Source organism: Etheostoma spectabile, chromosome 6, assembly GCF_008692095.1.
Source record: "Etheostoma spectabile isolate EspeVRDwgs_2016 chromosome 6, UIUC_Espe_1.0, whole genome shotgun sequence".
Taxonomy (NCBI): Eukaryota; Metazoa; Chordata; class Actinopteri; order Perciformes; family Percidae; genus Etheostoma; species Etheostoma spectabile.
The window spans coordinates 10897038-10910422 of record NC_045738.1 but is presented as its reverse complement, the minus strand read 5'-3'; the positions used below and the strand labels follow the sequence as shown (position 1 = coordinate 10910422).

At 39.1% G+C, this 13385-nt stretch overlaps 3 protein-coding genes across 5 annotated transcripts; 2 read left to right on the top strand and 1 right to left on the bottom strand.

The window, feature by feature from the left end:
- Window positions 1–261: 261 nt before the first annotated feature.
- isoc2 (isochorismatase domain containing 2) lies at window positions 262–2856 on the bottom strand. 2 transcript variants are annotated; one of them, XM_032519267.1, is made up of 7 exons: window positions 2651–2856; window positions 2194–2309; window positions 1640–1764; window positions 1323–1535; window positions 948–1018; window positions 698–815; window positions 262–433 (listed from the first exon to the last, which is right to left on the bottom strand). In XM_032519267.1, coding segments are annotated over exons 2-7 (594 nt in total). In that variant the 5' UTR covers window positions 2195–2309; window positions 2651–2856; the 3' UTR covers window positions 262–367. The 2 variants fall into 2 exon arrangements, with proteins under 2 accessions (XP_032375158.1, XP_032375157.1); XM_032519266.1 differs by lacking the exon at window positions 2651–2856 and adding an exon at window positions 2448–2610.
- Window positions 2599–6024, top strand: atg12 (ATG12 autophagy related 12 homolog (S. cerevisiae)). The gene is made up of 4 exons (XM_032519269.1): window positions 2599–2750; window positions 4197–4333; window positions 4425–4487; window positions 5822–6024. The coding sequence occupies exons 1-4, from the start codon at window positions 2657–2659 to the stop codon at window positions 5879–5881; spliced, it is 354 nt and encodes a 117-aa protein (XP_032375160.1). The 5' UTR covers window positions 2599–2656; the 3' UTR covers window positions 5882–6024.
- A 198-nt stretch (window positions 6025–6222) lies between these two features.
- On the top strand, window positions 6223–12631 carry si:ch211-149k23.9 (germ cell-specific gene 1-like protein). Of its 2 annotated transcripts, none has more exons than XM_032519263.1 (7): window positions 6223–6713; window positions 7591–8665; window positions 10886–11068; window positions 11246–11293; window positions 11413–11565; window positions 11695–11806; window positions 11937–12631. In XM_032519263.1, exons 2-7 carry the CDS (start codon window positions 8470–8472, stop codon window positions 12307–12309), a joined length of 1065 nt encoding a protein of 354 aa, XP_032375154.1. In that variant the 5' UTR covers window positions 6223–6713; window positions 7591–8469; the 3' UTR covers window positions 12310–12631. The 2 variants fall into 2 exon arrangements, with proteins under 2 accessions (XP_032375154.1, XP_032375155.1); XM_032519264.1 differs by having other exon boundaries at window positions 6223–6456; window positions 11937–12309.
- Window positions 12632–13385: the final 754 nt, after the last annotated feature.

The window sequence follows — 13385 nt, the reverse complement described above, 5'->3', positions numbered from 1 at the left end:
GACATAACTCTTTGCACCCGCCTCTGTGAGCAGGCCCCTCCTCTTCAGCTTCTAACAGCTTGAAGTAGGAAGTTTCTGCAGCTGTGGGCTCACAGGAATATCAGAAGATCCTTTTGATATCCTGGTTATATGTGCATTGTTACAGCAACAACCTGTAAGTTAGGTTAGGTAAACTGTTCAGATCCAGGAATCGCTAAGGCCTTGTGCTATCGAACATCAAAACATGAGAGTTTGATTCAAAAACATAAGACACAAAAGCAGTACAGATTTATAGAAGCATCACTTTATTGAAGCACTTCAACAGTGTGTTGGAAGCAGTGAAATTCTGTACAGTATTTCTGGGACAAAATGACAGGTGATGATCTCCCTACAGAGAGCTGAAGAAGGCGAGGAGGCCCGTGTCAGGGGATGGGTGGGCCAAAAGCTTCTGGACCTGTCAATTAAGAATATACAGTTAATTTGTCATTTCAGTATGATGTCACACCTCACACTAATATAAGATCACCTGTAACTGGTCAACTGGTGTTAGTGATAAAGGTTTTAAACAGTGTGTTTTTGAAGCTGAAGCTGTAATCTGTAGACTTTATGTGACAGCAGTCCGAGGACAAGCCAAATGTGTTTTCTTTTTGCGTATACAGCCATTTATGACACATCTAAATAAAGAAAGAGTAACCCGGAAAGCAGCAGCGGTAAGCACCTGCTTGAAGTTGGGGTGCTTGGCATCTTGAACTAGCTGCAGCATGACAGCCTCTGTGGTGGTGAGGAATGCTCCGCTCTGCTTCAGTCGGGACAGAGCAAACAAACGGTCGGTCTGGCTTTGAAGGGGAGACACAAAAGTAGTAAGACATTTATTTATACAGCTTTGGGACACACACATGAACAAATTTATATTGTATGCAGTTAATAACAATGCTATTTAGCAAGGAAAGCATAGAATACATGGATACCTTCTGGAGGAGACTGCATCAGCCACAATGTGAACCTCCATTCCCTTTTCGAGCAGGTCAAATGTTGTGCACTGTGGAAAACGCAAGAAGCAGAGGTCCTCATTTAGGAACTGAAGCGCTGTGACATAACTACAAAACTACTTAATAACAGCATAACAGCTTAATAATCATCCGTCACATCATGACCGCTGTCATGCTCATTTTTTACTGCTATAACTAGTATGAGTAAAAGATGAACATGAATGTGAATATAATGCATTCATTAATAGACGCTTGCAATAAGCTTCCAGGTGTATTGATGGTTTCTTCTATGATGCTGGGGAGTAAGTCATTTGTAAAGCTAAACTACAGAAACTACTATGTGTGTGATCTTACTGCAATGCAGGCATGTGCCTCTATTCCACACAGTATAGCCTGCTTGGGGTTCCCCAGGGTCTGCAGCTCCTTCTCAACCTCCTCTATCATCATGGTGAATGAAGTTTTAGCATGAGCTGTCAGGTCTTCTGCTCCCAGCTCTGGTACTGTGGGACCCAAGCCTCTAGGGTACTGCTCTGTCAAAATGGACGGGATGCCCAGAACACGACTAGCCTGTGAGAAGGCGGACAAAAATAATGAATACTGACAAATTTATATCTGAGGCCAATAACTGGTATGACTGACACTAATATAGTGTGATGGTGAGTATTTCCAACCTGGAGCAATCTGGCCGCATTGCTGACAATGTTGGTGAACTGGAAGATGTTGGGACGGAACTTCTCTTGCATGTCACACAGGAAAAGCACCGAATCATTGATGGAGAGCCGGCCAATTCTTGCCACTGCAAGAACCAGGTCATAAAACAGAACACATTGTGTTCAGACACATCGAGGTACAAGTCCGCAGCTAGTGGTAGAGTGTTGGGGATGACAGGCCACTGAACATTAAAATAGCAGTACCTCAATGAACAATAACACCTGGAGAAATAAGCAGTGCATATCATGTAGTTGCTACTTTTGAGCTTTATTCTGAGCTTCAAATTATTATTTATTTATTTACTTATATATTTATTTTTTACATTGGTTCAATCTTCTAAAGGAGGAAACAGATTCCCTTCCTTGTACAAAATATTTCCTCTAAGGAGTTTCACTGTCTTCATAACAATGAGACCAACTGGTTTCATAGTTTAACACGAATACATTATAGCGAAATGGCGATGACTGCGATCCTAGATCATGTTGTCATTTTAAAGACAAGAAAGTTAACTTACTGTTGTTGCCTGAATGGTCCGATTGTGAGGAGGAGGACGAGAAGTGGGTTCAGGGACAGGTTCAACAGGACTGTAGCAAGTTCAGCTGCCAGGATAAATGGCCAATGTACCGCCCCCTGTGTAATTAAAAACCCAAAGAAAATGTACGTATACTCGCAAGTGAAAGAGGAAGATTGCATTCAAATTTAACCAAAAACGGCAAAGGATTAACAGACAACAAACATCTGAATCTGAAAAAATATATTCCAACTGACCTAGCATTCAGCTAACTAAAGACAGAAGTTCATGAGTCTTTGATAAAGACAGCTCTGTAAGCGCATTGACCAATAGAATTACGTGTCTTAGTGAGTGACGTTTCTGTAGCCAATAGCAGCCGCCGTTCGCCTTGCTAGCTCAGCGTAGTGGTGGGAACCTTCTATGGGTGGGAACAACGAACTAACCAAAGCAAAGTGGTTACCTGAAGATGTCTGACAATGCAGAATGCCCAATAGAAACGCAAAAAGAGGAGTCGCAACCGCTGTCTGACGACGCGACGACAAATGATGATAAGAAAAAAAGTAAGAAAGTGTAATATATCGAAAATTCTGCTCAATTAGTAAATAATAACCATCTGTTTACGAGGAATAGAGTGAGAGGGAGCAATTCCGGGTGCATGACGTGAAAGAGGATTGACAGATATTTTGGCCAGTAGGAATGCTAATTCTTTCTGTTTAGCCAATAAACATTTAGCTTTTAACATGTGGCACTACCGGTTTGGGCAATGCTAAAGTTAATGCTAATGTTTATAAATGCAATATAAATCGTTTTGCTCTTTTAGAATACATTTTTTAGAGAGTCCATTTCTATTATGTATCAACTGTTTCATGATAGTGCCAATAGCAATTACACATCTTGTAACGTTATATAAGAATAGTTTGAGGCTAAAGTAACAAACAGTTAGCTTAAAATTATGTCCCAGCCATAGCTATGGTCACAGCTCAGTTTATAAAAAAATATCTTGTTTCATGTCACATACGTTTGTTCAGGAATTCAAGTAGAAAAACTGCCCTTTTCATTATTATTCTCTTAGCTGTGTGAGATTGAATTCAAGGGTTGCTTTCTGTTTAAGAGTTATTTTTTGAAAACCTTGCCAAATAATTGTATTTTGTATGAGGGCACAATTATGTTGTTTAAGTACAATGTTCAAAACATCTGAGCAGCATAGAGTCGGAAATCTTTATTTTGTGATTAAGTTCATTCCTGAGTATGCAAAGCTTTGCGCCACCTATTTTTATTCATTTGAATCAACTTTAATGGCAAAGTGAGTGTAAACAGATAACATCAAGGAATTTGACTTCGGCTTTGGTTTCTCTCAAAGTACATACAGAAATATAGACATACAGCTAACAACAACCCCAAAGCTGAAACTATTTACAGATATCATTTTATAAGTGTGTTTACACATATACACATGCATATGCATTCACATACGCAAGTGTATTATGTATACACTTTTCAGTAACATTTTTATATTACTAAAAGAATAAAGAGAATAAATTAATCCAATCTAAGTTTTTTTTTTTGTCATCAAGGCAAATGCTCGACAACAGGGAATCTCAAAGCTTATAATTGCAACAAATACATTCATACATGGCGAATGTATTTCACAATTGTACCAACAGGAAAGCACTTATACAATTTGAATAATTAAAGGGGAGGACGTTTTGCACCCAAGGAATTGTAGGCTATTATAACAAATCAAGCAAAAGCCCAACAGGTGTTCATTTTTTTAGTTTGTATAGTACCGGCCCTTTAAAAAGCAATGTAATTCTGCAGAATTTCATCTACTTCATACTGGAAGTGCATCATAGTTTTTGTTTTTCTACTCTGGAATAGCGGTTATGTGTCACTGGATTTCTGGTTCCAGAAATTACCCTGAACAATTCATGTTTGGATTTGCCCGTGGCAGTCTGAGTGGCGGGCGGCAGCAGCACTTTAACTTTTTCTTTTCTCCATTTCTATAGTTGATGTTCTGTTGAAGGCAGTGGGAGACACTCCTATAATGAAAACAAAGAAGTGGACAGTGGACAGGGGAAGGACGGTACAGTCCCTGTCTCAGTTCATCTCTCGCTTCCTCAAGCTTGACAGCAGTGAACAACTGGTAAGAATGGCGTGTGTCTACTGGCTTGTTCACTTACTAAAATCATATATCTCATCATATACATTAAACTGCATCTGTTTTTTTTCTCCAGTTCATTTATGTTAACCAGTCTTTTGCCCCCTCACCGGATCAAGAAGTAGGAGTCCTCTTTGATGTAAGTACATATCTACTTAAAACATAAGCATGGAAGTTTATACTAGTGATCTTATTAGTAACTGAACCTGACACACAAACCTAAACCATGTCTGCAAATAAAATTGCAACACATGTACAAACAAAAGACCGGGTTTATTCATGTTTACTACACTGCTTGCCAACAACAGATATTCAAATCTTGTTTTGTTTCAGTAATTGAAGCAAATTTGCCAAGCCGTCAGTGAATACAGATGAGAACAAGAATGTTATTACTAAATATTAACATTTTATGGGATACATTATTATTGTTGTGATATTTAGAACACTCAGCCACAGTAAAACTAAATGTCTTTACTAGTGATGTTAAGGTCTGTGCCAACAAAAGTGTGAAAAGTGTGTCGAGAAATCCCTGAAGTTTTCCGCAAAGCGCGTATCGAGGCTTGTATCTTTTTAGACAAATGACATCCGAAGCATTGCTGGCCATCCATACCACGTGACTGATTTATAAAGTGTTTTGAATCTACTGTTTTATACATCCATGATCTAGACGAGCACATTCACTGCCCCCTGCCCAGTTAAATCACAGCCACGTTCCAGTTTTAGAATACTTATATTGCCCCTCCTGCTATTATTATATTATGACCAAAAGGTTTGATTTACACACGTTTGGTAGTTGCATTCCTCTCAAGGAAATCTGTTTATGATACAGTTAAGTTAATTATATTATACCACCAGAAAATACACACCATATTGATATAAATGGATTACGTGGAAATTGTTTTGTACTTTTTTGTTATTTCTAAGTCTTTACTTGTGCAAAATACATTTAAAAATCCCTCTCTGATACAGTGTATCACAGATCACATAGATCATCTGTAATACATCTGCCTCATTTACAGTCTTTGACCAGCAGGTGGTATTGTGAGAAAATGAAGCCTTGAGGAATTAATTCTTTTGCAAACCAATTTGCTGTAAAGCTTCAGTGCTTCATGAGGCTTCATCTCGCCATCATTAGTCTTTAATGAAATATTAGAATAGTAGCCTATGTCATTGGAATTACAAGTAAATGGGTCATGTGAAGCTTTGGCCAGCAGAGGGAGCAATTAAAGGGAAGCTCCATGTTACAAAAGCAATACGCCCTAACCTTTGATTAGAATTACAGCAAAGATCTCAAAGTCCGGAATTCTTATTGTGGACCTCCCTCTCACTGCTCAATGGGTCAATATTAAATGAAATGTAACAGTTAACATTAGTTTTGTACACTCTAATTTTGGAAATGTACTGTGACATCACTTATCTGCCTTACTATTTAATTTAACATTTATCTTTGTCTTTTTTTCCTCTCTTTTCCAGTCTTTTGGCAGCGATGGCAAGCTGGTTCTATATTACTGTAAATCTCAAGCCTGGGGTTGAACTGCTTTCTTTAACTCCATTTCAGGCCTCCCCCTTTCTTAAATTCATCCTCCAAACATGCACACAATGTTGTTTTTTCTTTCTTTTTCCTTTGACTTCTTCTGTACATACATATTGTAAATAAATTATTGTGACTATGGTAAGCTCTTCCCACCTTTTTTTACGGCATCACATTTGGCACCCAAAAATGTGTTTTTTTTGTGTGTGTGTGTGTGTGTGTGTGTGTGTGTGTGTGTGTGTGTGTGTGTGTGTGTGTGTCTGTGTGTGTGTGTGTGTGTGTGTGTGTGTGTGATCAACTCTTTTGGTTTAATAATTGAATATGATAAAGGTTTTTGGGAGATTTGAGAGAGAACTACCTTTAATAAGGTACAGACACATGAAGAGAGGGGGCACTACAGTAACAGATGGACTTAGAGGGATTACATGATTCAGGATGGGTTTTATGACATAAATTCCCAAGAAAGACAGAAAACAGTTGAGTTGCGTGGAGACGAGACGCTCAGTCGCTCCATTGATCTTGCATCTCCGTCTGACTATTGGTCAGGAGGATTAAAGGGAGGAGTACAGCTGGAGAAGTGAGGGTCACTGATGCTCATCCTGGAGGAGGGATACTAGTGACAGATACAGAAAAAGATGAAGAGTGCAGTGACACGGAGATGAAGCAACTAAAATCAAGTTCTTAGAGACCTTTTTGATTAAGGGCTCTTGAAAAAGACAAAGATAACCATAAGGACCAGTGGTATGGACGACAAGAAGTGGAAGTGTTTTACTGTGGTAGTTATCTTGTGTTTGACCTGAAATACTACAAGAAAGGACAAGAAAAAGATCTTTGGTAGGTACTTTTCACTAATTTTTTTAACATAAGCTGAAAAGTTAATCAGAAAATGAATTGTCAATTAATTGTTTTTTCAATAAATCTGCCATTTTTTCACAGAAAAAATACCAGTTGCTGGTATAAATGAGGCAAATGTGTGTCCAGTTTACAGGACACACAGCTACTTAATATTTGTCAAGACGACTGTCAATTCAAGGTTAATTCTAGCTAATACTATACATTAGCCTGTATCCTATTTATTCATGCTAAACTTACGTTTGTCACACTATACTGTATGTTTAATATGTTATGTGTGAACTGAACAGTAGCCTAATGTTTATTTAGAAGAATTGTGCTTGGAGTGTCTCACTGGAGGAAATAATGGTGATAATATCAGAGGATAAACATAGTTCAGTTCATTGGAAAGCGATGCACATATAATTATCTTTGTCTTTATCATTTCAGCAATCACAAAGCATTTATGCTGGCCTTATTCTTTGGACAATGTACATCTTGCACAGATTGTAGAAATCCTTTTAAAGATACAGTAAAATGTACAGATTGTAGTTTTTTTGTCAAAATGTAGCAACAATTTCTTATTCAATTCCTTTTTTTCCAGAGCTGTTACTCAATGTGCTTCTGTCAGCATTATTTAGATTCTAGAAACCAACATGGGGATTTTGCTAAAGGGGCTGTTGGCTGACAGGGAGATATTACATGAGAAAGACAGCAAACATGTTCAGAATGCACTTCACACTAAAACACACCTAACACAAACAGATTAAATAAGATTATCAGGGATTACTTGCTGAAATTTCATTTAGATCTGTGGTTTATCCATAATTTCATCAAAAAAAGTAATCTTTTGTTATTCTCTGTCTTGTCCTCCATTTAGGGTCCAGCAGTGGAGTTCATAATGAGTGGCAGGGTCAGGGCTGAGCGTGTTAACCACGGAGCAGGAATATATTAGCCAAAGTCACATGATAGCAGATGTTACTTACTCTTCCATAACCCTCTTTATACGAGCTGCAGGACATATGTGACCTCAGGCAGTTTTTTAACTCTAACTGACATTCTACAAAGCTTGATGTCACCGTATGGACATCCTGATTTTAGCCTTTATGTTTTCCACTCAACAATTTAATGTCACTTTCTTGCCAGATGATGAATTGCTCTTTGTCTCCTCGTTACAACTTTTAATGATAAATTCTAGTAAATTTTTAATGTTCTTGGTACAATCACACTGATCTATTAAGTGCACACAAAAGGGTCTACAAGTACTGAGATCAGAGGATGTATGGCCACATCATTTACCACGGGGATCAATAGCAGGATATCACAGTAAAACTGTCTGGTCAGCATACTGTTATGTCCCTGCATTTCTCCTGGAGTGAACCAATGTCCCCCTAAATCCGCTCTTGTTCATTTTTTGTTTCATCTGTCCTTTCCTATGTGTATCAACTTTAGAGCACCTTATCCGGCTCCCTCCCCTCACGCTCTCTTTATCTTTCTCTCTTTTAATCACACTGACTTTACAGTATCGCTTTGTCAGATGTGTTTTGTCTACTGTTACATCACATTTATCTTTTGCTTTCCATTTAAACCTGGCAGCGCATCACTTCTTTAAATTACCCCAAAACATCTGTCCTGCCCTCTCAGCTCTGTGACTGTACCTTCTGTCCTGTTTATCCTCTTCCCACGTGTGCCTTACTTTCTCCTCCCTCTCTCTTTTGCTCTCTGACCTCCCCCTGCCTCTCTCTTTACCTGTGTGGCCATGCTGGAGCGTATGTCCCGTCGCTCTCGCTCCCTGCTCTCCCTGACCTTGACCACTCTGGCTCTGGCCCTCTCCATTCTGGCACTATGCACCTCCTACTGGTGTGAGGGCACCCACAAGGTGGTCAAGCCCCTCTGCCTGTCGCCCGTTAAAATGAAGAACTGTGGTCAGAACAACAGCGAGCCTTACACCACAGGTAGATCGTCTTTTACCTCTCCACATCAGATGTTGTTTTTGGTTGTGTTTTGTGCAGCTTTATTGTGCTTCCTATGACTTTATTGTTTCTCCTCATGTTTTTTTTTAATGTATACTGTAACTGTGATTGATCTTTTACTGTTATTGGCAAATACACAATTTAAATAACATTTATTGTAATATTCACTGAGGAGCATCTTCCCATTTACGCAGTATATGTAGTCAGTAAGTATAGTTATTAAATACATTTAGTGGAATGAAAAAGACATTTCCCTCTGAAATGTAGTAAAGTAGAAGTATAAAGTAGCATACAGTGAAATACTCAATTACAAGTACCTCAACATTTTTGTTTACCTCAACAAGTATGTTATATTCCACACTGGTGAATAGGAGCGTTTCAAAATATTAAGCTTTGAGCTGGCCTAAAGCAAAAGGAGACGATACTAAACTACAAAAACTTTGCACAATGATTAATCCCGATATCTGCTGCAACACGTTCACAACCATAACTGTCATCCTACCTGGTGTCAACAGTCAGGTGATGTTTTCCTGGCATTAGCTATTTTGCAATAGTCAGGTATAATTTGAATGAGGCAACATTGTTACTGACCAAGTACAACCCATTATTGCCACAGGTTACTCTCAGCAGGATAATGCATCATTGTTTTAAGATGCTTTACGATTTCACATGACTAATTTCAGATATTTGTATAATTTATGTTCTGGTAAAAATCTAACTTATTGTCTACTTACAAGCTTTTTCTGGAGTTTTCAACTGCATCTCACCGGCCTTTATCATCAGCAAACGCTATCGTGTACGGCAGATCAAGTACACTAACCAAACTCTGTGAGATGTACATTGAAAGCTCTTTCCAATGGAAAAGTGAGTAAGTGGACTTAAAGATTAATTTGTCAAGAATGAGCAGTCTCCACGATTCTTGTTGACGCATCATGGACCAAAATGTTTCTCTGTTAAGTAAGTGTACATACAATACATCATGTCACATCTTTGTTTGAGTTTCTGTGCATGTGGCCGCTTTTTGATTGTGCATAATCTCATAAGGCTGTCAAAATGTGCCGGTGATATAAAATGCAGTGTTCTCACATTGACTTCACGAATATGTGGCCTTGATATTTGAACCTGATTACAGGTTATAAGTACTGCATTTCTTGATCTTTGCACTTGTGTCACTGCACAACAACCAATACCTCAAACTAATCTGATTGGATAAACTGACAGGCTTCTCCTCACGTGAGTAACTGATTGTCCTTGGTTTGGTGTTTTTTAATCTCTTTTTGCACATACCTTAGTCCCACAGTGAACGTAATTATGGCTTAGTATTAATCTGCAGGGTGTGAGGGTAGATCCCAAAGGTTTATTGGTTTATAGTGGAGAGGGCATTGTCTGCTGCCAGGTTTTTATTTTCTCAACAGATATGTTTAATCCACAATGAGACCAACAGCTCTCACTGCATAAAAGAATAATTTTTTGATCACTACATGTACTTTGTGTACTTGTACAGCAAGATCTACCTTTACAATGGTGGATTTGAGTCTCCCTTATGCTTCTAAGCCTGATTTACAAACACACACATGTGGGATAACAAGGTGCCGCCTAACAAGCCTGCATGTGACTAGAAAACACAGACGCATGATACATTTGAGGCTGCGGTGTGATTCACAGATTTGTTTTGTGTTCACTTCATTCTAAAGCACATTCTCTTTTTTTTTAAATGACCAATAATTTCACATCGACACACCTGCATGAAAGTGTTTGTCATTTAATTCCACTCTCTGACTTTTTGGTGCATGAGTTAATTTGCATTATGCACTTCTGTGTGTGTTTGTGCTTCTACTTGCCTGCATATGTATGTACTGTATGTTTATGTGTTTATATGTTTGATTTCCCCTGAGGGGATCAGTTGTTGATGCTAGTACCTATAAGCGGGTCCTGTGCTTCCATAGGATTGCTCCTGTGTATGTGGCTTTTCCTCCCACATTCTATAGAAATGCACGTCTGGATTGGATTGGAAAATAGATGGACAACAGATGTGTGCGAGTATAAATGCGTAGGAGCCTCTATGTCTAAAGAGCTGTAATGAGATCTACCCTGTGCATTGTTGGATCCTGCCACCAACTCCATTATCATAACAGGAATTTGCGATACAAAGACATACCTAAAATATTCTTCTCATTGTCTTCCTCTTGTGCTGTCACACAGAGAGTCCCACACAGAACCCCTTCAACCGCACACTGTCTCCATCCAGGAGGGACGAGCTGGCCAAGATCAGACAGAGGCAGCTGGCCAACGCAGTTCAGTACATCTGGGAGACGGGAGAAGACAAGTTTGCTTTTAGATATTTCCACACTGGTTTCTGGGAAAGTTGCGAGAAACACAGCGATGGTAAGGCCACAAAACACACGTCCAAACACATAAACGCACTTGCATCTTGTCACAATATTAGTAATATTTTCAAAGGATTGTTTCATTCTCAGCTCTCTGATAAAATCTTTTCATTTTTATTTAAAGAACAATGTCTTCTGTTTTCATTTTGTTAATTTCTGTAAATTTGGTTGGCAGGGGAGAAATGTCGAAGCTTTATAGAGTTAACACCTGGAGAAACACAAGGTTAGTTGTGTATCACCCAAAATATAAAAACCATGAAATTAATTTTTTCTCCCATTTAAATATTTTTTTCTAATAAAAATATTTTGTTTCAATTGTGTATGTATTTTCAAATGTTGCAGGTGTGCTCTGGCTGTCAGTTATTTCAGAGTTTACGTACATTGGCCTGCTGGGGATGGGATTCTTACTGATGTGGCTGGAAGTTTTGTGTTCCCATAAAGAGATGCACTCACTAAAAATCAATGCCTATGCAGCTATCTGTACTGTGTTATCAGGTGAGACTCAGCGTCATTCCTTCCCTAACTTTATAACCACCTCCTTCTCCATATATCATTCTTTATTTGCATGGTCATCTTTCTTGGTTCAGTCTGCTTTTTATTTGTTTCACCCCTCATGGACTGTAGGTCTTCTTGGGATGGTGGCCCATATGATGTACACTACAGTATTTCAGATGACAGTCATTGTGGGCCCCAAAGACTGGAGGCCACAGTCCTGGGACTACGGCTGGTCTTTTGCGTAGGTGGCTGCTCTTTAGAGATCCAAGCCTATGTGTTTAAAGCATGTACATAAAATATTTGTTATTTACAGGCTACGATGACATGTTTCTCTTCTTTCACTAATGATCCTAAATCTCCTCTGTTCCCAGTCTTGCCTGGGTGTCCTTTAGTTGCTGTATGGGGGCTGCTGTGGTCACCCTCAACTCTTACACAAAGACCATAATCGAGCTCCGTCGTAGACAAAGGCTCCGTTTGGAGGAAGCAAGAAATGCCGCTCATGCTCCTTCCTATGATGAGGTTGTTCCAGGGGGCGGGCTCTACTCTGTCAGTGGCCTGTTGCAGTGTCCAGACGGCATGATTGATGTAGCGTGGGCCCCGAATGGTAGTGTGGTTGGAGTAGGAAATGGGGATGTACCAACGCTGGTTTTAGTAGGAGGCTGTGGGCCAGAGGGGTGTGAAGACTGTGAGAGAGAGATGGATGAGATGGATGAGGCCATGGACCGAGTTGATTCACCTTGTTAGGAGATCTTTTGTACCATCAACTTACAAGGGTTGGAAAAACTGAAAAAGGAAAGACTGTCACCGTGCTGGAGAAGGATCAATGGGAGCAAACATATGCTGTTTTTATTTTCTTTGACTTTCAGTGAAGTTGGGACATACCAATTTGCGCTTGGCTTGAATGCCGGTGAAATCAACACATTAAACTGTAAAGACTACAATGTATGAATATGTCACACTGGCATGCAAGACTGCATGTTTTTTCGAGTATTTCTCAGTGCCTCATTGTAGGAAAGTAAATGTGTGTCTATTTCTGTAAAGATATATAAACTTAATTATTACTTAATTACTTAATTGTTTATATTTCAACATGCAATGTATCAGGAAAAGTCATATCAATGATAATTTCACTGCCTAGATGGGGTGAATGTTTCTTCTGCTGATACCTAAAAAGGTCAGCCTGTTCTTTCTCATTTATCTGAGTGGGCCATTCAACATTGTTAGTATTTTTTCAAGCTCTTCTCTTGCTTGAGACAAACCTTTGATGCAATGCATGTAGACCAGAGGCTAAAACAAACGCAGTCTAACTGCAGATGCACAGACAAACCCATACGATAGACACAGATAGTGATAGAAAGATTACAGAGATTTTGAAAAGTCTGCTCTCTGATGTTGAACAGAAGATTATGTGTAAACCAGTAATCCTGAGTTGGATGGAAATGAAGGAGAAATAGAGTGAGGAGAGATGGAGGGCATGTGAAGGGATGGAGCAGGGGAGCGGGCTGTGGGGGGTTAGAACGAAAGTTGGAGAGACACACAGACCATGTGCACACACGCACCACACACACACACACACACACACACACACACACACACACACACACACACCACACACACACACACACACACACACACACACACACACACACACACCTTAAAAACATCACACTTTCAGGGAAACAATTGTTTTTAAATTCAGGAATTTACCAAAAAATTATACAGGCAACATTTTTTTTAAATAAACGTACAAAAATGTACCTTTAATGTTTGTAGGTTTTACATGTGGGATCCTTCTAGATTTATTCTCTAAGACATAATTG